This window comes from Furipterus horrens, unplaced genomic scaffold, assembly GCF_987537825.1.
Source record: "Furipterus horrens unplaced genomic scaffold, mFurHor1.1.pri manual_scaffold_8, whole genome shotgun sequence".
Taxonomy (NCBI): Eukaryota; Metazoa; Chordata; class Mammalia; order Chiroptera; family Furipteridae; genus Furipterus; species Furipterus horrens.
This window is the reverse complement of record NW_028327178.1, coordinates 37,836,416-37,861,477: the sequence shown is the minus strand read 5'-3', so window position 1 is coordinate 37,861,477 and position 25,062 is coordinate 37,836,416. Positions and strand designations below refer to the sequence as shown.

The window sequence follows — 25,062 nt, the reverse complement described above, 5'->3', positions numbered from 1 at the left end:
GTAAAGTGGAGATGATGACTAAAAGGATGTCTCAGGCTTTGGACCTGGTGAGCAAAGGCATAGAGATGATATGTGTGTTCAGGACCAATCTCTAGAGAGGCAAATGGGAAGCAGATGGTGAGATGAGATGGGAATTACTCGAAGTTACAACACAAACCTTAGACTGCTATAAAGTAAGGATTGGGGGTGGGGTGCGGAGCAGTGGATAACAGTGGTTTCGTATATTCACACTTTAGATGCCTAGTGAATGAAAGGGAGATGAACACAAGGGCAAGAAGATTGTAAAGCCACCTTAAGTCATTAGGAGTTCTAGAAATCAAAGCAACAAATAGTGGTTTGAAAAAATCTGGTTAAATGTTTCACTAACAATTTGAATTTCAGAGGAACTTGCACAAAACCAACTGTGAAGAAATGTGGAAAGAGTAGAGGCCTGCCTTCTGAGTTACAGGTATTTTGCACAGTACCTAACAGCTAGTAGGTATTAAAAATGACCAACCAAGTTGGGCCACACAAGCCTAAATGTCTAATTCCAAAAGACCATAAATGGAGTGTTTAATGTTTGCACTTCTGGGTGTTTCGTAGCTCAGTTTCTTTCCACCTTTGATAGTTAGACATAAACCAAACCATCAGAAATCACGATAGCCTCTTTCACTTCACTTTTACTTACACTACCAAAGTGATGCTGGGGACAGTGATGAAGTACTATTTTGAAACCTATCATCACAACAAAGTCTAAAAGCATTTTTCCTTTACTTTCCAAATGTAATCTGCATGACAAGAGGAAGCTTGTCTGCCAAACAGTGGGCACTTGGTAATAATTATTCTCTTTATACTAGTGTTTCTTGGGTACACCAAGTCAGAAATTATTTTTCCAAAAGGTGACCGGAGAGTAACATTATGGGGCGGGGGCTCGTGTGTGGTGGCCAGGAGGTAGCGGAGGGCTAACACTGCCTTAAATTAATTTCTCTTCTCTTCCGACTCAGCGCTTATTTTAGGCTGAGTGACCGAAAGCGGAGAGACTGTCGCCTTGATCTGCTCCTGGACTCCTGGCAGTTTGGAAACCAGTTTCCTCACGGCAGAATGCCTCCCCCTGGCCCGCAGGCTCCCGGCCTCAGTCCCTTTCGGCGCCCCGTTGGCTGAGACTGCGGGCGCTCATTTTCTTCCACAGCAGCCTCAAGCTGCGGTGTGGGGGCGGGGCTTTGTGACGCACGCCCTGACGTCCCCCAGGGGTATAAAAGGCCGCAGGGGCTCTGTTGCCTCTAGGAGCCGCCTGCAAGGAGGCAAGGAGGAAGCACATTAGAACTCAGCCGGAAAGGAGAAGGTGGGGAGTGTCCCTGCGCCCTTCTGCGCCCTGGAGGCAGTTGATGACGGTTAGGCCCTCACTTTGTCAGGAGTTGAACGGTGGAGTCCTCAAATGTCGGGGAAGGTGGAGGGCTACCGGAGTGGGCAGCCCGTCGTCTGGAGGGGCCGGTGCACCTGCCACCTGCCTTTCCCGAACTAATTGACCAGAACTCAGGATACCTACATCTCACTGCCTTCAAAGTAAATGAGAAAATGAGCCCAGGGGCCCTGGCTGCTGTGGCTCAGTGGATTGAGCGTCGGCCTGCGAGCCAAGTGTCGCTGGTTCAATCCCCAGTCAGGGCACATGACCAGGTTGCAGGTCAGGTCCCCAGTTGGGGGCGCGAGTGAGAGGCAATCACACAGTAAAAAAAAAAAAAAAAAAGAAAAGAAAATGAGCCCAGACGCCTGCGTAGGTTTTTGGGGTGTGAGTGCTGTGTGCTGGTTGTGTTTTCCGTGACTCTGAATTTCTACTCTGGCATCAGCCAAAGGCACTTGTACCTGCATAAGCCGTACGGTAGTGGGGAAGGGAAAGTTCACAGTTTGGCGCGGGTGCTGGAGGTTTAAAATCTGTTAGGTTTTGACAAATACTCATTAAAGGAGAGGTAGAGGGAGAATTAATCTGTCACATTAACCTTCGACGTCTGTTTTTGTGATTTCACCTGCTAATGTAGTTACGCTTGGTGTCACAGTATCAGCTTGCTCTGGACAATTCTTTGTATGGGATTGCTGTGTAAAATGCTTAGATTCCTGTTCCTGGGGCACTAAATGGCCCCTCACATTGACAAGGAGTGGGGTGAGGACGCTGCGTGCCGCCTGGGTTGAGAAATGGTAGGATCACTGCGTTGCCGGTTGCCCGACAGTTGGTAGCCCCAACTGCTAAATGCCTACAGAGAGGGTCTTCTGTTAGGGTCATCATGCCTACTGGTAAGCCACTTTGAAAACATGGCCTATCTACTCACATCCTTTTATAAAGGATGTCCTTTAAAAAAATTATACACACGCACATTAATATGTATATGTGTCATACATATAATTACTGTCTGTGTCCCTTAACATTTAGCATTGGTCCGGCCAAAGATGCACTACTGGTTTTTAAAAATAGTGTAATTCAGTAAAGCTCCTGTTAGATGATATTCTGATAGTAAGTTTTCATTTAGGTAGTCAATGCACTTAATTATATTATCAAAGGGTTTGCTTTTGCCAATCCAGATTTTTTTTTTCCCTGACCTTAGGAAAGATGAAATGTACTTTTTAAATGTAAAAAAGCACAAAATAAATGTGCTTTCAAAATACTGTGATATGTTAGTTGCTTTTTATTATTTATTAGAGATTGACCCCTGTATAATTGCTGTACCTAAACTGCCACTTAACCCCATGAAACTCATTACTCTAACTTACTTTCGGGATGTTGTTGAGGATAGGATTCATTATATCATACACTATTCTCTGTATGAGGACCCACAGGAGAAATTTCTCCTGGGTCTCAGTATCCAGAATAGCTGTGATTCTCCTAAGCAACTGATTTTTTTTTTTTTTTAAATCTCAGGAAACCTGAGTTGTTTAACCAGAGATTTTCTGTTTTGTGATGGCTGCTTGGTAGCTCAGGGACTGATTTGACACCGCTGACCTACAGCTTGTATTGGAATACTAACCTTACCTATAGCTGATGAATCCTGTTTTTCTTACCATAATTTTTCTTTATCTAGACTGATTTCCTTTTTACTTTTGTTTTTTTGTGTGTATTTGTAAACCTTCTTACATAATTTTTTAGAATGAAACAGAATGTCCACACACTGACCCAGTTCAGAGTGGCAACATCTGCAACTCTTGAGAACTATAGGTTATATGATGCAATACCCTTGGTACCACTTCAGACCCAGAAAGGTGGCAGAAGGGGGAAAGGGGAGAAAACTAGGGCAAAGGTTAAGGGAGGGTAGAAAAAAGAGAGGTGCACATAGTGGTGAGTGGTATAATACTACATGTACGAAAGCTATTTAATTGTTTTCAAGAATTTAAAAATTATATTTAAATATGATCAATGTGCTCGGGGACATATTTAGAAAAATAAAGCAGGAGGAGACATTTTCTTGTAGAAACCCTGCTTTGTAACTACTTCATGAATATACAGAAAAGCCAGTTCCCATGTGGTTTGGAATTCTGTTGTTTGGACACAGATAAATGAGCTTGATATATTTTTCTTGACATTTTCTTGCACAAAATATTCACTGAATTTTATAGAAACAGGTTTTGTTTGGTTGCTTTTTTGCTCTTTGTAATATTCTGGAGTTCCTGGCAGAGCTTTTCCAATGGATTTCTGTAAATAGTACTAGACTGCTTACCTACAAATAAAAAACTACTGGTAACATGATTTTTTAAAAAACTACCATCAAGAATTAGCCCAGTTTGCTAGGATAAATATTGATAGATTAGAAATAAAGGTAATGATCTTAATAGGGGAGAGATTTGTTCTTTGAAGCTATAGTTAACTCATAAGAAATATTTTAAGAAAAAAACTAATTTATAATACTTTGTTTTTTCTTCATTATAGTTGAGATTACAGACATCTTGCCAAAATGTTTTCAAAGCCCAGACTTGTTGTACCGTATGGCCTCAAGACTCTGCTTGAGGGAGTGAGTAGAGCTGTTCTCAAAACCAGTCCGCCGAACATCACGCAGTTTGCAGCACTTTATTTTAAAGAACTTATTGTGTTTAGAGAAGGTTTGTTATTGCTTTAGATTATATATTTGTTTCTGTGAAAAAGCATTTTAAGTTGGGAAATTTTTGTATCTGATTTTTCCTGTATTTATCTTCAGGGAATGCTTCTCTGGATATAAAAGATCTGGTTAAACAATTTCATCAGATTAAAGGTAAGTGCCACAAGTGGTAATAGTTTAGTAACACTAGTTATAAATTATTGCATTAGTAATAGCACACACTCAAACTTAAGAAAAATGCCCACAAATATTTTGTTTGCATAATCATACTGTTTAAATAAACTGAAGCTTTATTTTTTTATTATTGAATCAGGTTTTTATAAAAACCTGGAACTGACATTTTAGAAGATTCTAAACCTTAAAAAGGCAAAAATAGGAAACATCTTTTACAAACCATTTGATACAAGGAGACTTAAAACAGTGTATAAACTATGACTCAAACCCTTTCCAATACGGCGGCCTGTTTTGGGGAAGTACATGAACTTGAAGAGAATTGGGTTTTGTAGTAATAAAGACTCAAATTATAATGAAATATATTACGTAGGAGAGTTGTATAAGCACTCTCTTTGGAAGATTTCTTTATAAAGAAAAGTTTAACCAATCCCCTGCCCCTACCCTGCAAGATGATTTAACTGCAGTCCAGGTTGGAAGACAAGAAATCAATTAGTTATCACTGACCGTCTTTTCTGTATGTCCCTCTATGTAGAGAGTTTTCCATTAGAAGTGGCCTCCTCCAGCCTCTGACATGAGGCTGTATATATGCTTTGGAAAAAGTTGTTTTATGTGTATATATGTAAATGTCTTTCTTATGTGAATGTGAAACCAAATGGACAGAGGAGCAATGAAAAAGGGGTAGAAATGAGAATGGCAAAGTTTACATGATGAAAATTTGGGAAGATCACTATAAGGAAAAGAGCATATGTATTGGTCAAATCCCAAGGACAGGCACACATGTCTAAAAGAATGGTTAAAAATGAAAGCTTTTAGTAGAATTTTGTGGAGAAAATGGAGATTCGTGGTCAGAGTAGAAAATAAACTAAATACTTCATGCTATACTGGCTGACCAACATTTTGGAATGATCACAGGGAAAGAAAAGGTGGGATCCCTGTGTTTGAGCCACTTTTATGCTCTGCCACTTTGGTGATGCTAATTGACAAGATGGGGAGAAATAAGGAATAAGACCTAGGAAAAATGTGAAAATCGTGTTGGTTTGGACCTGCAGTGCAAGAGACATCCAAAACAGAAAGCAAGATTGAGATTAGCAGGAGTTTTGAAGGTTCCTGATGGCATTCTCAGCTTGCCATGGGAAACAGGTCTGGGATTTGATCACCATCAGCAGGATATCCAGACAAGAGCTAGAATATAGACCCTATCCCCCTCCTCATGAGCCTGGTTTCCTAGGAAGTAAAGGCTATTATTGCCTTTGTACTAGTATCCTCTATACCTGCAGCTGTGTGTGAGAGCTCTGGGAGTGCGCCCAATTATTATGTCTGAGAATGATGATGAGGTCAGTGAACCCTGATGGTGGAACCTAAGTAACCGGTAGCTTAAAAAAAGGATTTTATTTATTTATTTTTTAGAGGGAAAGGGAGGATAAAAGGGAAACATTGATTGAGAGAGAAACATTGATTGGTTGCCTCTTGCACACTCCTAACTGGAAACCTGGCCTACAACCCAGGCATGTTGCCCTAACCAGAAATCTAACTGGTGACCTTTTGGCTTGCAGGATGACACCCAATCCACTGAGCCACACCAGTCATGGTAGCAAATGGTAGTCTTTGAGGCTAATTTGTTTACTAAAGAATTTATCCACCATTCAACTTAGCTAGTAGACTAAATGTGGATTTTGGTTCAGCTAGGTTAATGTCTTTGAATCTCAGGGTTCAAAATTAACATACTCAACTAACAGAGTAGCCCTATTTTCGATGGAGGTAAGGGGTAGTAGAGTCTGCTGCTTTTCTCCTCTAGTAACTATAAATATCAAGGAAATGAATATAGTGTACAGATAATCCTAAAAGGAAGCTCACAGTATGGCTGTAGAAATAAATTTCTCTTTAAAAGTTAGTAGAGTAGAAATGAATATTGCTTGTTCTAGTTGTCCAGGGAAATGGGAAGGAAACATGGAGGTATGACCAGAAAATACAGAGTTTAGTGTTACTTTCTGATGTCAGTTTGGCTCATTTGTCTCTTTGCTTTTCATTGTCATCCCAAATGGACAAACAATATCCATTAACTCAGGTGCTATCACAGAAACAACATGAGTCTATCTACATCCAGAAAAGCATCACTGTGGGCCAAAGAGGGACTATCTGGGGATATACAGGCACCATTAGGTTCCCACTTGGTATGGGCATTTCCTCCCATGAGTAACAACATTCCTACCTTCTGACTGGTTTAATTTTCCAACTGCTACTCCTGTGGGAGCTCTGGGTAAATTTGGCTGCATGATTGTTCAGTTCTCCACAATACAAATGCTGGGAACAACAGGGGGCATCTTAATAAAACTTCCCTTACATGGATTCCCAGTTTTAAATACGGAGGGTGGTACTTAGAATACCCTACATGTTCTACTGGTCCCAAAGAGTGTGTCTCTCTCAGGCTTTCAATGATTTGCAATATGGGGAAATTAACCATTCTTTGAGGACTAAATAAAGTCAAGGGATCTTTTTCCTGGTCTTTCAGTCTCTTCAGCATGAGTGAGGCTGGATCAGCCTAAAGACAAGACCAGGTATTGGGAATTGGTGATGTGAGCAAGAGCTAACTACCATCCCTAGTGCATCGATCCCCACTCATCTCTCAGATATCAGACATAAGCATGAAAGATATGTATCCAAAGTTATTCCCAAGCTGGATAGTGCACTGGAAAGCATGGAGATAAGTACATATCATTTGTTTTATTTGAACACTTCATCCTGGGATTTTTCTTAGAAGGAGTCCCATTTTGGGGGTGACCTCACCGCAGGAGGCCATCTTTCCATTGTTCATCCATCAAAAATTTTACATAGACTCAGGTGAGGGAGGAGGAAAAGAAACAGACATGGGAACAAATTTTTCTCACTTCTCTGTTGTCTCTCATCTTTTCCCCCATTTTCCAGAGCCTAGGATCTTTACAATGGGCTGTGGCTCTATCCACGCCTTTGCTGTGGCATTGCACCCACATATGCCCATTTCCAAAGCAGCTCATGCTGCAAAACACTTTCTTAGATCCTCCTCTTGTTTTCCTGCAATTTGATTAAAGAGATTGTACTACCATATGAATCAATGAAAGCTCCCCTGTTGCTCAGTCTTCTCAGGAGAGTTTCTAATAAAAATGAATCATGAATTGAGGGGTTTTTGTAAAGTCAGGAAATATGTTAAGTTCCATTACTTAGTATATTCTAGGAAAAGAAGAAAGAAGGCAATGGAATTGAGTACTTGTTTTGTCCTAGGCACTTAGAATAATTTAGTCACTTAAGACAACTTTATAAGGTAGGTGACATGATTGCAATTTTACTCAAGAGAAATATGATGCTTAGGAGTCATTAAATAAGTTGTAAGCTTCTCAATATTAATTAGTAGAGTTAGAATCTAAACTTAGATCTTCGAGTAGCATGGCTCATGCTCTTTCCACAATAGAGGAACATTTTAGGACCACCCCCCCTGGAAAAACCTTAAATTCTTGAACTAAAAGAGTGCAGGGAGAGGAATTTCAGCTTCCTTTTCCCACACCACCTCCCTGTTTCACTCCCTCCTCCTGTCACCTTCTTACTCAGAACCTGAATCCCAGGTTGGACCAGTTCTGATCTTTTCACCACTCAGTAAAGAGGGCAGTGGCTTCTCCTTCAGAGTGGCAAGCAAGATCTCCACATCGCTATCACCTTCCGCTCTCCTAAGCCTAAATTAGTCCAGTTTCCAGAGTCAGCCTTGTCTTGGCTCCCAACAAAGATAGGAAATGACCACCTCTTTTGAAGAATCAGGAGGGCCTAGCCCACCTAAATCCCTGAGTTACCCTGGTAACTGATCTTGAACATTAGTGGGGCCATATAATAGTCATGAACTGCTGCTGATCATTAGGCCCAATTTTAATTCCTTTGCAGCATCATAGGAGTTATGCATATCATTAAATATTGTTGAATTATTTATTCATATTACATATTCATAATGTTTTTAGTTTCTTATGCAGAATTCTATTTTTACACGTTATTTTTGGTTTGTTACACATTTGTGGCTATCCATACCTTTTAAACAAACAAAGAGTGTATCTATTTTTGGGCTAACAATACTAAAATTTGTGGTGCTACTCTGTACTTAACAGGCATTTTCTTCAGGTGAGAATATACCGATTCCTTAAACAGGGATGGGTATTGTGCCAAAATGACCCTTCTTTTTCTTGAAGTCTTTCATTTGCCTATGCAAGGTAGTCGAGAATTTCATTACCAAGGTAGTAATTTCATTAAGTTTAATAAAGGTTTGAATATTTGGTAATGTTGTTGGGAGGGGGGCTTAGGTCTTTCATGCTTTTTCATTGTGGTAAGATTAACCAGTTGGGGAATTGTCCATATTAAAGGCGCCAAGTAAACAATGGTATAGCCAAGAACTGGGGTCAGACTAGGGACAGAAACACAGGGTTAGGAATAAGAAAGAGGGGGTGGCCCTGGCCAGGTGGCTCAGCTGGTTAGAGCACTGTCTGTACACCAAAAGATTGCGGTTTCAACTCCCAGTCAGGGCACATACCTAGGTTGTGGGTTTGATACCCAGTCAGGACGCATATGAGAGGCAGCCGATTGATGCTTCTCTCACATAAAGCATGTCCTTGGGTGAGGATTAAAAAGAGAGGAGGGGGTACTGGGGTGGGGAGCATATAGGACAACCAGGAAAGCTTGGGATGAGGTCAGGAACACTAAGAGACAAGAGTCAATACATGAAGGAAGGAAGTTATCACTGGCTCAGCTATCTAGAAACTTTAGTAGCTCTCTATTGTTCACAACATTCAAGGTCTTCAGTGTTCTAGAGATACACTAGTGTGTATTAATTTCAGCTAACTTCTGCTTATTTTGTTGATCTCCATCCATTGAAACCATCATTTGCTTTAGGGGAAAGGCAAATACAGCCTGGAGCAAGTATTGAGTTTCCAAAGTTCATAGTAAGGAAACTAAAACTTTGGAGTTTTGCAGGAGCTTGTTTTTATTAAGAGAATATTTTCTTGGGATTTTCAGAACTGAGTTTTGAATTAAGAGCTAAAGCTAGTAGAACCAAGTTTTTATTTCATATAAGCCATAGTGGAGGGGGAAGGAAGGCAGGAGACGAGGTCATTTCCTGCTGCAGAGGAAAGGGAGAAGGTCCTTTTTGGCAATGGGATTGTGGTGCTGGGTGTGGGTAGTGCGTGCAGAGTGTTGGCTGAAACTGAAACTGGGGATAGGAAGGTAGGTGGAATCTCTGATAAACTTCATACATCCTGAGCAGAAGGCTTGTTATTTCCTGGGTACTGTCTAGAACAGTGCACGTGTGTCAGAGCAGCTGTGGTTAGCATGACACTGCGACGTGACATATGTTGTATTCAGCTCCTACACTATAATTGTCATGATCAGACATTCAGTAAATATTTGTTGAATAAATGAATTACATTTGAAGACATGGATCAGAAATAATACAGTCTTTCTCAGTATGCCTGAAATATTTCTGGTATCCTATGATCTGTGTGTGGCTTTTAGTGAGTCTAGATGTGTTCAGATTGTCCCAGAGTGCTGACTAGCAAGGAATAAGGATGGGAGAAAGTGAAGTTATTCAACCTGCTAGCAGAGAGCTATAGCACATAGTGTCTACCCTGGGAATAAAGTAAAAGTTGGCCTCAGATGCTAAAGAGGACCAAATAAAGAAGGAGAACTTCCAGTCCTTAACCGAAATAAGCAAACAGAGTAGAAAAAGTTGAGTAGTAAATACAGCTGAGTCAGAAACCAATACCCAGAGCCCTGGCAACGCAAGTTATGCCTCTACCAGAGGTAACCGAGAGCCAGTGGGAAAGGACAAGACCTTACTCTGCCATCCAGATTCCCTCTGTGGAAGTGGGAGAATCTTTAATAAGAGAGCAGTACCATAAAAGACTATAAACAATTGACCAAAAGAGATTTTTAAACTGGAAGAGACAAATATTTTTAAGATCAACTCTGACATTGGGAAATGCGTTTTTAATTCAAGTTGAGATTAGCTAGAGAAGATAAAGTGACATGTCTGAGTCACAGTATGTAAAGTTTGATCCCTTTACAAGACCATGGCATGCAAAGCTTACTATGATCTGAATTTATTCTTCCTTTGTCATCATCTCTCATCTCACATCTTCATATACTTTATCTCATCTCATATCTTCATAGAACTTATGCACCAGACTGATTTCTTAACAGAAACCATAGAAGCTGAAAGACAATAGAATGACATCTCTAAAGTACTGAGAGCGAAAAACTGCCAACCTGACCCAGTGAATATATTCTTTAAAAAGTAAAAGCAAAATAAAGACATTCTTAGGCAACCAAAAGCTGAGAGAATCCAGTGCCATCAGATCTGCTTTATAAGAAATACTTTTTTAAAAGTTCATAAGCAAACAAGGAATAAAAGGGAGCTTCCTACATGTGATGTGTACACATAGAAAACTTACAGCTAATGTACTCAGTGGTGAATATTGAATACTTTTACCTTGAGATTGAAATCAGGACAGAAATGTCTAATATCACCATTTCTGTTCAACATTGTAGGTTCTAGTCAATGCAATAAGGCAAACAGAAACAAAAGGAGGAAAAAAAGTAAAAGAAAAGGAGTGCCTACTTTGTATAATCTCTGGTATGCCTCATTTCAATTGGTTCAACACAATAGTTGGAATCCTCTTTTGTTTTAAGCTCTTAAAAATTATACATACCATACACATGAGGTCTGTCTTAGAATGTATCTAGCCATCTATTATGGAAAATAGACATTTATTGAAGAAGATACAAGATAGAAGAAACATAATACATATGACAATGATGCCTCAGTCCCCTTCAAATTAGGCATCATGGGACTTCACACAGTTCTCCCAGCATCTCTTCCACTGTTTAAAACACTGCAGAATCCTTTGTTGGAATCGCTATCAGCTTCCCTGTGGTATTTTCCTGAATCTCATTGACAGTCTGAAATCTCTTCCCTTTCAGAGGTGATTTTAGCTTTGGGAAAAGCCAGAAGTTGAAGGGCACCAAATCTGGGCTGTAGGGGGGCTGAGTCACCTCGGTGAATTGATATTTTGTCAAAAAAATGCATGAGACATGATAAGTGAGCAGGCATGTTGTTGTGATGAAGCTGCCAATCACCAGTTGCCCATAGCTGCAGCCTTCTGAATCATCTGAATAGTTTCCATGGAGGAATGTTCAAGCTTAACGCAAAATTTGTTGCAGATTCATTGCTTTACTGGCTCATTTAGAATGCAACAGCCACACAGTACACATGCTCACTCAGCGGCATCTACCGCTCCCACTGACTAGTACAGTGAAGTCATCATTGTTCACAAATGCGTATTCCAGTCCACTCTCCTTGGCTGCCAGGTTACATCAGTGTTTTGCAAACCATTTTCATTATGTTAATAATGGTTGGACTTTTTACGGACAGACCTCGTATTCCAAATTCTCAACTTCAAGCACTCTACTGTTGAGTTTTCCTCCTCCAGTCTTTATTTCCTGTCCCCTCTCCTGTCTCCTCTTATGTCCTGCTTCTTTTCTCTTATCTTTGACACTTTTCAGATTTTCTTTTAGTCCCAGAATATGCCTTTTTCCTTATTTTCCCTGGACAGTTAAGTGCTCCAGCACCCCACGTCTTCACATGAGTTCTGCCTATTCCAGGAAATACTGCATGCTTGTAACTTCTCTTATTGGTTCCCTGGACTATCAGTATCAGGATTCTACAATGAGTTTTAATCAGTCACTTTATTACACTTAAAAAGAATACTTATGCTTTTTATAGGGGTAGTGCCTTTAGTTATATTCTTTCTTCTGAGTGTCTGGTTTCTGTTGTTGTTAAAGTAGAACCAGATCATTGAAGTCATATTGGGTTTATCTTCATGAGGCTGATAAGATCAACAGATAGCAAATCTAGTTGACAACTTGTAAGAAACAGTTTTCTGCATAAACATAATCTCAAGGTTACGAGTCAGCAATCTTTGGAATTTTTAAAACAGATCCTAAATCAGTAGAGAAAAGCTCTTTACCTTTCTTAACAAACAGATAGTGATAGGAACTCGATATCGATTTAAGTTATATGTGTGGTAACTAGTATTCTTATACTTGCTAACATTCTCTCATGTATTCTAAACAAAGCCATGGTTAATAGTGCTTTGCATTTTCAAAACCACTGTTAAGACTTAAGGTATAATAAGGCATCTGATCTCAACTTAATTTTTTAAAATTATGAAGTAATATATTTTCAAAATAGTATATGACGTGCATATATATGTATACACACATATATATTATAAATGAGGAAAAACACCCTGCATTTTATCACCCAGTTTAGGAAATAGCCAATTTAATTTTAATTAAAGATGAATTAAAGAGATGAGGTTTATAATTTTTAATTTGATATCACATTTTAAAACGTTTTACTTTTTATCTAGATTGATCAACTCTAGTTATCTGATTTACAGTCTGTAGAATACTTTGAGATTAGTGGTTCCACTTAATCTCTACAAAAACTCAGTGAGGTCAGGATTATAATCACCATTTTTCAGAGGCTGAAGCTCTGAACTACTGACTTGGCCAGGGTCATTGCAGCTAGGACTGATACCCAGGTCTTATATACATTTTGTTACGAAAACATTGCAGTGAAGAAACCAGTATCATAAATTCCCCAAAGAGTTGTTAATGATTGATAATTACATAACACTTTGCCTTTCCAGAATTATCGTTGTTTAATAGGGAACCTACAGGGGCAAAGTAGTAAGCTGAGTATTGATCTCCTAGATATAATTATAGCTACCACAAGTCTGCAAGGTAGGCACTTTTAAAAGGGCAGGAGGGCCTTTCCAGAGTTGCTGCTGAAGCCATCTCATGTAACGGATGTATCAGAGAAGTCCCATACTGGCAATGTGGGAACTGCAGTAATTCAGTCCCTAGCTTGGTTGCGTTCTGGAAAACTCACGGTATGTAAACTGTTGGGGAACTGAAGACCTGGGGAAGCTGAAGTCACAGAGGGAGGCCCTGAATTGGTGTCAGGGTGAGGAGATCAATCTGGTCAGAAGTTGGGCATGGGTCTGTGGTGTGATCATTAGCTTCATGGTACCACGGGCCTCAATTCCTTGAACAGTGCACTGCTATTGCCCTATGCTGAGGACTGGGCTGGGGTGCCAGGGAGTTTGTGAGTCTGGATTTCACCACTACCCTGCACCACAGAGGGCTCTCTCCCCACACTCTTGCTCCTCATCCAGGGGCAGCCTGCTCTTTGTTGCTTGGTGCTGGGCTGGTAGTCTGGAATCGGGGTCTAGGCCTTGGTGTGGGGCTTTCTCAGTGTTCCAGCTGGTTGTCCTCGTGGCAGCCCAACTCTGCCTTGTATCTGAGGTCAGTCTTGAGCAAGTGTTTCCTACCTTGCCTCTGCCCCGGTGGTAGGAGTCCTCTGTTTGGCATTGGTCTAGATCCCTGTCTCTTACATGAGGCCCATGGAAAGGTGCTCCTGAGTAGCACTCTCCTGGGGTGGAGCCCCAGGCTGTTCCAGACTGACAGCCCACATTTGGCCTTGACCAGTACATAAAGGCTTCTAGCTCAGTGGTTCTCAACCTTCCTAATGCCATGACGCTTTAATACAGTTCCTCATGTTGTGGTGACCCCCAACCATAACTAAAGCATAGTGATTAATCACAAAAACAACATGTAATTATATATGTGTTTTCTGACAGTCTTAGGCGACCCCTATGAGAGGGTCATTCGACTCCCAAAGGGGTCACGACCCACAGGTTGAGAACCACTGCTCTAGCTGATGATGCCTTACCAGCTGGTATGGTGGTGGCCCCGCCTTCCCGGGCCCTGCCACAGACACAAGTCTTTCTTGTGGCCCTTCTTTCCTTGGAGGTGTTACGGGGGGCGAGGGGTGTTGGGGGAGAGACCTGAGTCAGGAGGCCCCCCTCCCCCACCTTGGTTCTTGTCTTGCTTGCAAGAAATGAATTCAAATGAGAGACAACAGGTACAGTGAAAATGAGACAGCATGTTTGCTTATGAAACACATACGGGCACAAAGCTGCAAGCAGGCACCTGGCTAGTCTGAATGCCCCATATAAGGAGGAAATAAAGTTGTTGGTAAGTTTATTAGTAAGTTTGTTCCATACACATGAGCTGACACAACGAGTGGGTACTTAGCTAATCTAAGTACATTGACTGTTGGGATTCAGGGATTATATACCTTAGTCAGCTTCTAGGTTTCCCCTTCTCCCCCTTCTAAGTTTTGGGAACAATGTACAGCTACTAAGGCTTTCCTTATCAGTAAAAGCTCTTAGTGAAATTGTCCCATAGGCGCCCCTCTTCCTCCTGTGTAAGTCCCACTTGTGATGTTCAGAACACCCGGCAACTTAGTTAAGGTTGTTGCAGAAGCCCCTTTTTTCAGCGCAGTCTCAGGGACTCCCTGTCTCCTGGCTATTTTTGCTTGTGATGTTCGGAACACCTGGAAATCCTATCAAACCAGGCTCAGGACCGCTGAGTCAATGGGTGAGACATGTCTCCTTTTTGCTCCTAGCCTCCTGTATTCTCTGTTGGACTGTAATGGCGGGGGCCCTGCTTTATCTCCCCATTTCCCCTCTGGTTGCTCCCTCCTAGCTGCCACCTAACAGAGGGGCTGGTTCTTTGGAAATCAGGTGATTGGTTTTTCACTATCCTCTCTGTTGGACTCAAGAAAAATTATTGTGTGATTTATCTGGCTTTTCCTCGTTACCATGTTTCTGCAGCTTTCTATGTATATCTTAAGTGCAAGACCAGACTTAAATAAAATTTCCCTTATTCCTCGGGACAGAGTTCTTTTCCTCCTCTGAATGTCCATAGATACTTATTAGGACCATTATTATGTGAATGGTTAGGGAAGTGAGGTTCCTGCGCTAAGCAGAGGGGGAGGTCAGAGTAGATGCAGCTTTTCTTGTTCTGTGCGTGAGCATTTGGTGTGGTGTCCATGTCCAGAATTAAGATGTCTGACTTGAGTTTACGAGAAATCAGCAGCTTTTGTGGAAGGAGACACTGTAGGCCCTGTTGTTCTTTGGGAAGCAGTGGAACCTAAGAAAATGTCTCCAAAGTTTTGACTTGAAGTAAACACATTCTGTGAAGCAAATTCTACTCTTCCTGGAGATTTCATTAAAATATTAGGGAAGTGCTTTCCCAAGAGAAAATCCTCAGTAAATAAGCAGATATGGAAATGTTTGATGAGTTACAACTAGGGTGGTTACACCGTAAGTTGTGTGGGTGATGAGCAGAAAGTGATTTTACACTTTTCCAGCTGTAGGAGTTTCCGCATCATCAACTGCCTTGACCATCCACGGGATTTTCCTCATGCCCGAGGAGTCACTGAGTCCACACCCGGACCCAGAAATCTTGTTTCTGCTTTCTGCCTGGCTCAGTAGGACTTTGGCTGCATTATTCCACCTTACCAGCAGGTGCTGCCACCTTTAGGTTGGAATATATGATGTTTCCTAATACAGTCATAATTTGGCTATTGAAGATAATTCGTTCCGGAATCACATTCGTTAGCTGAAATCTTCGTTAGCCGAAATGTTATTTCCTGTAGGTTCCTACAGAAGATAATTTAATTCATTCTGGATGCTGCCCACTATTTAAAGATAAGTTTTATAAAACAGTAAAAAGCACACTATAAAAGGGCAAAAACTCACCAAAGGTTGAGATGAACAGCTACCCAATGGATGAAGGAGAATGGAAAGTAGAATGAAAAACTGACAATCTTTACACTATTATAGTATATCGTCATCAAACCCGAAGCAGCTTATGTTATCAGGCATCTCACTTCTCACTGTCTTGAATGTAAACAACTGTCTCCCCTAGGTGACGTGGTCAGCTCATTTCTTTGTCACACACGTACAGACGGAAAAGATAAGCTCCAGGAATGGCCCGACCGTTCATGTTTGCTGCTTTATGTTAGTGCGCACATCCAGTAAAATATGCATTAGCTGAGTCCAAAAAACAGCAAAAAAACCTTCATTAGCTGAATAATTCGTTAACAGGGTCACTCGTTAGCCAAGATATCACTGTATAAAAATATCCCATAGTCATAGTTTTCCAAGTCATTAAGTTAAACTTTATATACCAGTTTACTTAAGTTGAGGAATGCCTTTATTAATATGACAGCATTTGCCTCATTACTATGATGCCAGCTGAAGATGAGATGTTTATTGGCCAGGTTGAAATCTGCACACACACCGCACCCCCCTTCATTAGTTATGGGTGGAAGTTTGAATCAGCAGCTTTTTCCATGGATGTTTTCAGCTTCCTTATTTCTAGGCAGTTAGTCTCTCCTTTGATGTTGGCCGGCTGAGAGTGGTGTCTGGTTAGTTTTGTCACTGTACTACTTGGAGTCACTTATTTTTAAGGAGGTGAACTGAGGGCAGTATCTTTTAAGTGGAAAGGACGAGAAAGTTTCATTACCCACATTAAATCACAGATGTTGGAAAATAAAGCAAAACTTTTCTGTGCTTATGGATATCATATTGACATTTGACTGTTTAGCCTATTGCTGCTTTCTTTAAAATTCTTCATTTGGGGAATATATGCCTATTAATCATGTGGCTCTTACTTTAGTTGAGAAGTGGTCTGAAGGAACGACACAAGAGAAGAAACCAGAATGTGCAACAGAAACAAGAGGACCATCCACAGTTTCCCAAGAACCTACACGGATGGAAAAGTCGACGAACACAGATGAACACAGTGTCACTGGACCACTCTTTAGCAACAAAACCACGCAGTTCCCATCGGTTTCTGCTGAGCCTGAGGAGACAACTAAAGCAGCTTGTGGTCCTTCAACACCACCCACCCCTGATATTGCTACCCCGCCCTCAACGCCATGTCCAGCAGCTGTCTCACCAGAGTTTGCCTATGTCCCAGCTGACCCAGCTCAGTTTGCCGCTCAGATGTTAGGTAAAGTTTCATCTATTCATTCTGATCAGTCTGACATTTTAATGGTGGACGTTGCAACAAGTATGCCCGTTTTCTCCAACAAGGTGCTGAGTGCAGAGGCTGCTGAAGATAACGCGTTGGCTGCTTCTGTTGTGTGTTCTGGAGAGGGAGTAGCAATGCAGGTTGTGAGCCACACCTCTGTCCATGTAGATTTGGGCTCTAAACCTAAAGACAATAAGGCTGAACCATCAACGGCTTCCTCACTCCCCTTGCAGGATGAACAAGAACCTCCTGCTTATGACCAAGCTCCTAAGGTCCCTTTGCAGGCTGGTACTGGGGTTACATCAGCCGTTCATGTATCATCTATCTATAACGATGAGCTTGTGATTGAAGGAATTGCTTATGTCCAGCAAACACCAGAACAAATAGTTACCCCTTTCACTGATCACGTTGCTAGTCCTAAAGAGACTGGGATGTCACCATCAGTTAGTCCCTTACTTGTAAGCAAGACAGCCTCAGGCATGTCTGAAAAATCTGTAGGTTCTGCAAAATTTGCACAGTTGGAGGATACAAAATATGATTCCTCAATACATATGGAGGCAGAAGCAACCATTCTGATCTCTGACACCTCTATGAAAGGTCTGCTTGCGCAATCCCTGGATGTGGAGGGCTCTACCAAAGCAGTAGGCTCTGAAAAATCTCTGCACCTTGAAGTGGAGATCACTGCGCTAGTCCCTGGGCAGGAGGAAAACCCTGCATCCCAGGAGATGGAGATCAAAGCTGTAGTCTCTGGGGAAGCTGCACAAGCTGTGCACTCAGGTACATCTAAGATCATCTAGTGGCCCCCCCAAGCCTGTGCCAGAAATCGAACCAGAATGGGAAGCAGCACCTGAACAGGTTTGATGGAGCCAGGTAAGGAAATTAGATACTTACAAAATTAAAAATTACATTTCAGGTGACATCTGTATTTTAGGTAACAATGTAGGTAGGCTCCCTGCAGATTGGTCAAAAGTCTTTACTTTTAATAGTTTTTAAAATGCCAAACTTATTTAAAGGCTTTGTTGTATTTGAGAGTTTACTCTTATGAGTGATTTTAAAGTGACATCAAAACTTGGCCTCAAAGTTTGGTCATCCAGCACTTTATTGTTATTCTTTTAAACATATTATGTAGATAAAAACATCAGAGCCTGTTTGTTGTCAGGTACAAATATGGTCATGTTGCAAAACTGTCATTTAGGACTGTTAATGAGAAATGTCACTTGTGAATGTAAAGTCAAACTACAGCAGTGCATTTACATAGGCTGTGGCATTTAAAGCGTGAAAGAAATGGTGGCGTGTTTGACTCTGCTTTCGCATGGAGTCAGGAGCGCTCTGCAACCGGGTCTGGGGAGCTGGATCAGCACTGATTTCTTGCCCGGGAGCTTCCTGCAGTGGAGGGAGCAGCCTCAGAGCCGGACGGAGAGAAGACAGGTCAGGCTGAAGTTCTGTCACACAGGGGAGCAGGGAGGCAGCGGCAGCAGGAAGGACAAGCAGGCACCTGAGCGATATGGACACAGCTAAAATGACTGGCTTCCTTCTAGCAGTTTCCTCACAAGTGTCCGCATCTGGCTGCTTTCTTGACGCTGTGTGCCATTGCCGCTGCTTTCCTGTTACATAGACAAGATTTGACCCCCATCTCTACCTAATGATGGCATGTGGGTGCCCACCCTCCCGCCCCCCCTCTAGGGGTAGATGGGACATGCATGAGCCAACCTCCCTCTTTCTTCTTGCAGGATCTCTCCACTTTGACTCTTACCAGAGCCAGAATGATAAAAGAAATGTTTGCAAAGCAGGTGTTTAGAGATGAAGTTCGGTCCGGCAGTGTGACAGGGATTCTGCACAGCTGCAGAGGCAGGGCCAGTGCTGGGAGGGTGCGCGTGGCACTGGCGTCACACTTGTGGCTTTAGCAGCACTTCCCTAGCCGGTTACTGTTATCAGCTGCTGAACTGTTTCTCGTGTGAACACTGAAGACATGGCTTATGCATATTTAATTAGCTTCAAGAAATACCAGTTAAAGGTATCTGAAGCTATTGAAAACGCCAGCTTGAATCTTGTGCATACTGGTGGTCCTTTCTCTTCTGGGGCAGAGGCTGCTCCGGGAAAGATGGCCCAGCGTTCAGGAGGCGCCCGCACACCAGGGCGTGGCTCTTCCATCGGGAACCTTTCTCCTCCGTCCCACCTTCTAGGACTCAGCGCTCCAAGACAGTACTGTCTTCATTAGGCAAACCAAACCGGACGTTTTAGAGTCCTGGGTGGAAGTAGGGATGGCACGCCTAGTCCTTTCTTTCCTTAACCCTGTGGGACCAGCCAGGCTCTTACTGCCTGCCACCTAGGACCTAGGGTTTGAAGCCTTGCCTAAAAGAGGTGCTCTGGGCTTCTGAGTCCTAGATTGGGTGGTAACAAACTAATGGGAGATAATGGTGCCTGTAAAAGCCAAAGATATTTGTTATGTGACCAAAAGATGACACTTAGTGCAGACTTCTTTAGGGAAGAAAAAAAAACCAGTATGCAGATGTATCGTAAATCCTTTTTCAATGGCTTAGCACACAGTACAGGTTTCTGGAAACAGCAACTTAGAATGATGTGTCTTTAGCCACAACTCGTGCCCCTGCCAAGTGCTATCACAGCACTGTTCTCATTTTCCAGCTGTAGAGAATCTCTCCTTTCACGTTACCAAACAATTTATTTAGCCCTCTCTATAGCATGCTTTATGGCACATATTACGACAACTGCTTGTTCATGTATAAAACAAATTTATGAAGGTATTTCTGTGCATAGCACCTGATACAGAGACCAAACCTTTAACACCTGCAAATTTCTTTTTTTTATAGCAATAGCAACGAGCGAAGCAGGACAACCACCACCATATTCTAACATGTGGACCCTTTACTGTCTAACTGATATGAATCAACAAAGTCGCCCATCACCGCCACCTGCACCTGGGCCTTTCCCCCAAGCAACCCTCTATTTATCTAATCCTAAGGATCTACAGAATTCACCGAAAGTTACTCCTCCAACTTATGTGATGATGGATGACAGCAAGGCGGCCAGGGCCCCGCCTTTTATTTTAGTGGGCTCAAAAGTCCAGGAGGCACAGGACTGGAAAGCTCTTCCTGGCCATGCCGCTGTTCCCCGGTCAGACCCCGTGAAGAGATACGCAACAGTCCAAGTGCCCATTGCTGTTCCTGCAGACCAGCAATTCCAGAAGCACCTCCCAAACCCCCAGAATGTCAGTCCTCCTCCAAGTGGACAAGATGGCCCCAGGCCACAAAGCCCAGTTTTTTTCTCTGTTGCTTTCCCAGTAGAAGATGTAGGCCAAAAAGGTTCAGGATCTGGTGACAAACGTACTCCCTTTGGAAGTTATGGTATTGCTGGAGAAATAACTGTGACTTCTGCCAATGTTCGCAGAGCAGAAACTTAAAACTGGCAGGTAAATTTTCCTACCGTATGTGGGCCTTAACATACTTTGTGTTTTCAGTATATTGATATGTTGACCTGGAGACTGAGATTTTTTAAAAAGTTAAAATTGACTTGAGACATGCAGTGAGTTGGAGTCTCCTCTGATTTGGTGAGATTGTCTCCAGCTTCCTTACCACCCATCACTAATAATAAATGCACACAAGTGACTACACCTAGTGACGCACACCAAGGGCCTGGTGCCTGATACAAGAACTGATCAACCCAATCAATCACCTTTGAATCCCTGCTTCTGTGTTTAGCCCCCATGGAAGATGCTAAAAGGGGATGGATTTTTTTTTTAGGGGACAGTCTTATATGGGAATTTACAATCTGGCATGTTTAAGGGGTAGGGAGGAGCAGAGACAAGCCATCAGAGCTGGGAACAACTGCAGCAAGGTACGAAATAAATGATTATATAGAATACCCAGTCAATGTAGTAAGAGTTTGTTCCCTCTTCAGAGTGAATATTTGCAGTAGAATGGATAGATTGGAAACACATTAAAGAGCTAAAGAGACAAAGTGCAATTAAATGTAGATAAGACAGTTTTCACTGTCATTTAAAATTTTTCCATTCAACCAGTACTTAATGGCAGTGCCAGGCCCTCCGCCCCATGTGTACTGTGAAGTGAACAAACCATGGAACCTACGCCTTAGTGGAGGAAGGGGACAAAAAAAAAATTACAATGTGTCGAGTATTATGAAAAAACAAAACAGGATACAGATACAAGCCCTTCTCTATTAGGCTCAGATATAAACTGATACCTGAGAATGAGAGGAGCCAGCCTTGCAGAGCCCGCAGAGTCCTAGGGCAGGAAAGGGCACGGGAGCTGAGATGCTGCAAGGAGGACAAAAGGGGAGCGCGGTACATTAGCAGAAGCTGGAGATGTGAAGAGGGACCGTAATTCAGGGACCCTGCCTTCCAAGAAAGGCGATTTGGACTGAAGGAGAAACCAGAAGAATGACAGATCCTGCTGGCTGCTATGTGGAAAGGATTACAAATCAGGAGGGCCTTAGTAGCAGGTAGACTAATTGAGAGTATATAACACAGCTGTTGTAACTACACACCAGTGAGTTCTGTGAATTTCAAGCTGAACATCTGATGGACAAAAACTAGATCTCATTCATAGACGGGTTATGTACTACAGTTACTATGTTTCACGTGATCACTCTCAGTTATCAAAGTATGTTAAGGCTATTTCTTATTTATCCCCTTTTTAGACTTCTAGTGGAATTGTCAAAATGGCTGTTTTCAAAAAAACGCATGAAATGCTAGGGTATTTTAGTGCAAATGCACAGGTAACTGATTAGGTTAAGAGCTTAGTAACAACAGGAAGGTATACCTTGCATTTCTGATCATCTCATTTCACATGCTCAGTTTCATGATTAAATTTAAACAATTTGCTACTTATTATTTCTAACAGATGCTGAAAATGAGGCTGTCTGAGTCAACATTCAAGATCGAGTCTGCCACCAAGCGTAATCGGTCAATAAACTGCATGCAAGTAAAAAACCTTGCATTCTTGTTTATTTTGTAACTCAGGAGGTATACAAACAACTGAGCACAACAATCCAACAACCCTTAAATTTTTTCAGGTTTATGACATCATAGTATTTTCCAACTTATGTACACATTGTTCAAAAAAAATATTCTCACTCTAGCTTTTCTAGCCAGGCATTCCCATTTGATAATTCTGTATTTTGCATTTGGCACTCACACCAAGCAGAGTAGCGCCCTGCTCTGATACTGATTCCCCCAGAGAACACTTGCTAACTGCTAACTGCCTACTTGCCACTGTACATGCGGGCAGCTGAACATCTCAAGGGCTTCTTTGTGAGGACGCTCTTCATAATTTAGGATAGTATGAAATGGCAACGTTAGTACATTTGAAAGTTTAAAAGAAATCACACTTTTTGAACATTCTAAAGCCTTTATTTAGCATCAGATAGATTATTTCATTATAACACTTGTTAACTTTAAGACAGCAATGAAAATAATTTACTGGCAGCTACCTAAGACCCCTTGGAGCAATATCTCTGGGGTTGGGTGGATAAATACCATAAGATTAATGCACCCCAATTAAAGGGGCAAAGCTACTGTACAGTAGGTCTCCATACATAGTGTAGTACACAGGGGCCTTGCAAACTTGAAATACACAAGACCTCCTGTTACACAGTTTGATACTTATAATACATGAGTGCAACTTAATTTCTCTGGCGGCACTAGCCACTGGAAGGTGAAGCATTTGAAAAGGTTTGTCATTATGTAATGATAATGGTGATTAAAATATTTCTAGGGGATTTTTGTGAATTGCTAGATTTTATACATATTTTCAATTTGAACATGAACAATTAAACACCTCTTATTCTAATGACTGATTATAAAATTGTAAAAGTAAATTCAGAGCACTAAAATAAGGAAATGAAATACTTTTTCAGTTTAATTCTTTAGAATTTTCAAATCAGGAATACCTGTTCTGACTATTTAGGCATTTTCTCTTTTTGGAGGTGGGAAGGGGGAAAATTGAAAGGATTGGAAGAAAAGCCATCTTATCAATGTAGTCTTTACAAAATGACGTAACCTTCTCTGCATTTGAGCACATAAACATTGTACAGGAGAATTCTAAATATTTCAAAGTTACATCTAAAACATTCAAGCATGACAGCATAAATATTCAAAATAACTTGATTTGGGATTACTATATAATTTCATAAAGCTAAAGTTATGTTTAGGTATAAACCTTCAGTAAATATGGCATAAGCAACCATAAAAAAAGCATACTCTCCAGCAGTTCTCTTGCCTCTATATAAAATAGTACTCCAAATAAGTATGTTTGGATAGCAAAATTACCCATTTCTGTAAGTCTTTCACCAACAATATCACCTTATGCCCTGCTTTTGTTGGGTGAAATGCAAGTTATGAGCAGGTTTTTCCTTTTTTAAAAAATGAGTAGAAACCAAAGGAAAAAAAAGTTAACACAAGTTTACGGACTTATTTGTAGATCAGCCACACGCCCTGATGTGTCCGCACTTTAATAAATGTCGGGCAAATTGAAGTAGTTTCTGTCCCAGTAGTTGCCCGAGTACAGCCAGTCCTGGGCTCCGCTGTGGGGGTTAGGGCCTTGGTGGAACCACCTGTTCAGAGAGAAGACAAGGTTCACCAGGGAGACTGGAATCACGGGGCACCTGCTGCTTTGCTAGCCTGCGGTATGACCCTCGTGTGTGAGTTTGGGGTTTCCACAGAGTGGGAAGCTACAGTTTTTCCTTAGAGAGCATGCAGGTAGAATAATGTTCCAAAACATGTATAATGATACCATGCAAAAGGTTTATAGGTTTTCCATGGCATTTAGAAATGTTACTTAACAGAATTCGGATCTTCTGTCATGTAGGGTTGCTAGAACCAGTATTTTTGTCTAATTGCCCATCCTCTAGCCCCATTTCTTCCACTAGAAGTCATTCTTTTAAAGGCAGGTAAAAATAAGGAATTGGGATAAAATTAACTTTTACAACATACTACAGTAATGTGTAAGGTGCCCGGTTCAGAGTAAATGCCGCCCCCACCCTTAAAGTTCCATTCTATAAAAGAGAAGTTGAATTATCTAAGGTAATAATTGATAATCCACTGAAATTAGTCCAGATCTTCCTGGGTCTCAATTTTCTCCATGCTAATATGGATTCTTAGGTTACATCCTAGCTTTTAATATCCTGTCTTACCTAATTCTAGAAAGAGCTGCTCTTAACTATTTTCTTGTCCTTTAAAAAAAACATGTGACCCATTTCCCAGAGTTCCAGCTTTCTTGAGGTAATGAGAATGCAAACCTACTTGCCCAAAACGTTCACAATTTTCTAAATATGGTTTCATTTTCAGAGTAGCATTTATGGAAAGTCTTAAATGTCTTTGCCATTCTTTCCAAATAAATTGCTTCTAAAAATATTTAACAATTAAGAGTGAGGTTAGATTTGTTTTGTAAGTTTTGAATGTTACTATTATCACTACAGAAGCTCTAAAAACCCTGAGAGAGAGAGAGAGAGAGAGAGAGAGAGAGAGAGACATGCTTCAGACTAGGCTAATTCCTTTAAGGATTATATAGTAAATGCCATTAGACCAGATTTTCAGGAATATTATTACATAAATTATTTAGCTTTTAGACTTTTCCCTAGTTATAAAATGTATAGATGATCAAGATATATATTTATTTAGACTCTGGTAATCAAACTAGAAATAAGGAACCATTATTTGATCAAAATTACAGAATGTGTGTCTAATAGGAAGTATAGGACTCTACTCTCCTGGGTCTCAAAAATCTCAGCAGTAGAAGCACTTTGTCATCAGACCTAGGAAAGTCAAGCACTTCAGAAAAGCTGGCAAATCAAAATCAGGGTAACCAAAAATAATTTAAAAATTTAAGGGAACGTGTAAGAG

The 25,062-nt window shown here is 41.2% G+C and overlaps 2 protein-coding genes across 11 annotated transcripts in view; one reads left to right on the top strand and one right to left on the bottom strand.

Annotated features, from left to right (window-relative positions):
• Nucleotides 1-1,176: 1,176 nt before the first annotated feature.
• Nucleotides 1,177-22,140, top strand: CABYR (calcium binding tyrosine phosphorylation regulated). The gene is given in 8 exon segments (XM_090285712.1): nt 1,177-1,321; nt 3,890-4,059; nt 4,155-4,208; nt 16,830-17,971; nt 17,973-18,036; nt 18,039-18,056; nt 20,015-20,613; nt 22,064-22,140. Coding segments are annotated over 6 exon segments (2,013 nt in total). The 5' UTR covers nt 1,177-1,321; nt 3,890-3,914; the 3' UTR covers nt 20,605-20,613; nt 22,064-22,140.
• A 410-nt stretch (nt 22,141-22,550) lies between these two features.
• OSBPL1A (oxysterol binding protein like 1A) overlaps nt 22,551-25,062 on the bottom strand; it is a 212,848-nt gene continuing 210,336 nt past the window's right edge. For all 10 annotated transcript variants that reach the window (XM_090285702.1, XM_090285704.1, XM_090285705.1 and 7 more), the window contains one exon: nt 22,551-23,774. In XM_090285702.1, coding sequence (XP_090141828.1) covers nt 23,672-23,774 — 103 coding nt within the window. In that variant the 3' untranslated portion in view covers nt 22,551-23,671. The remainder of the gene's footprint in view (nt 23,775-25,062) is intronic.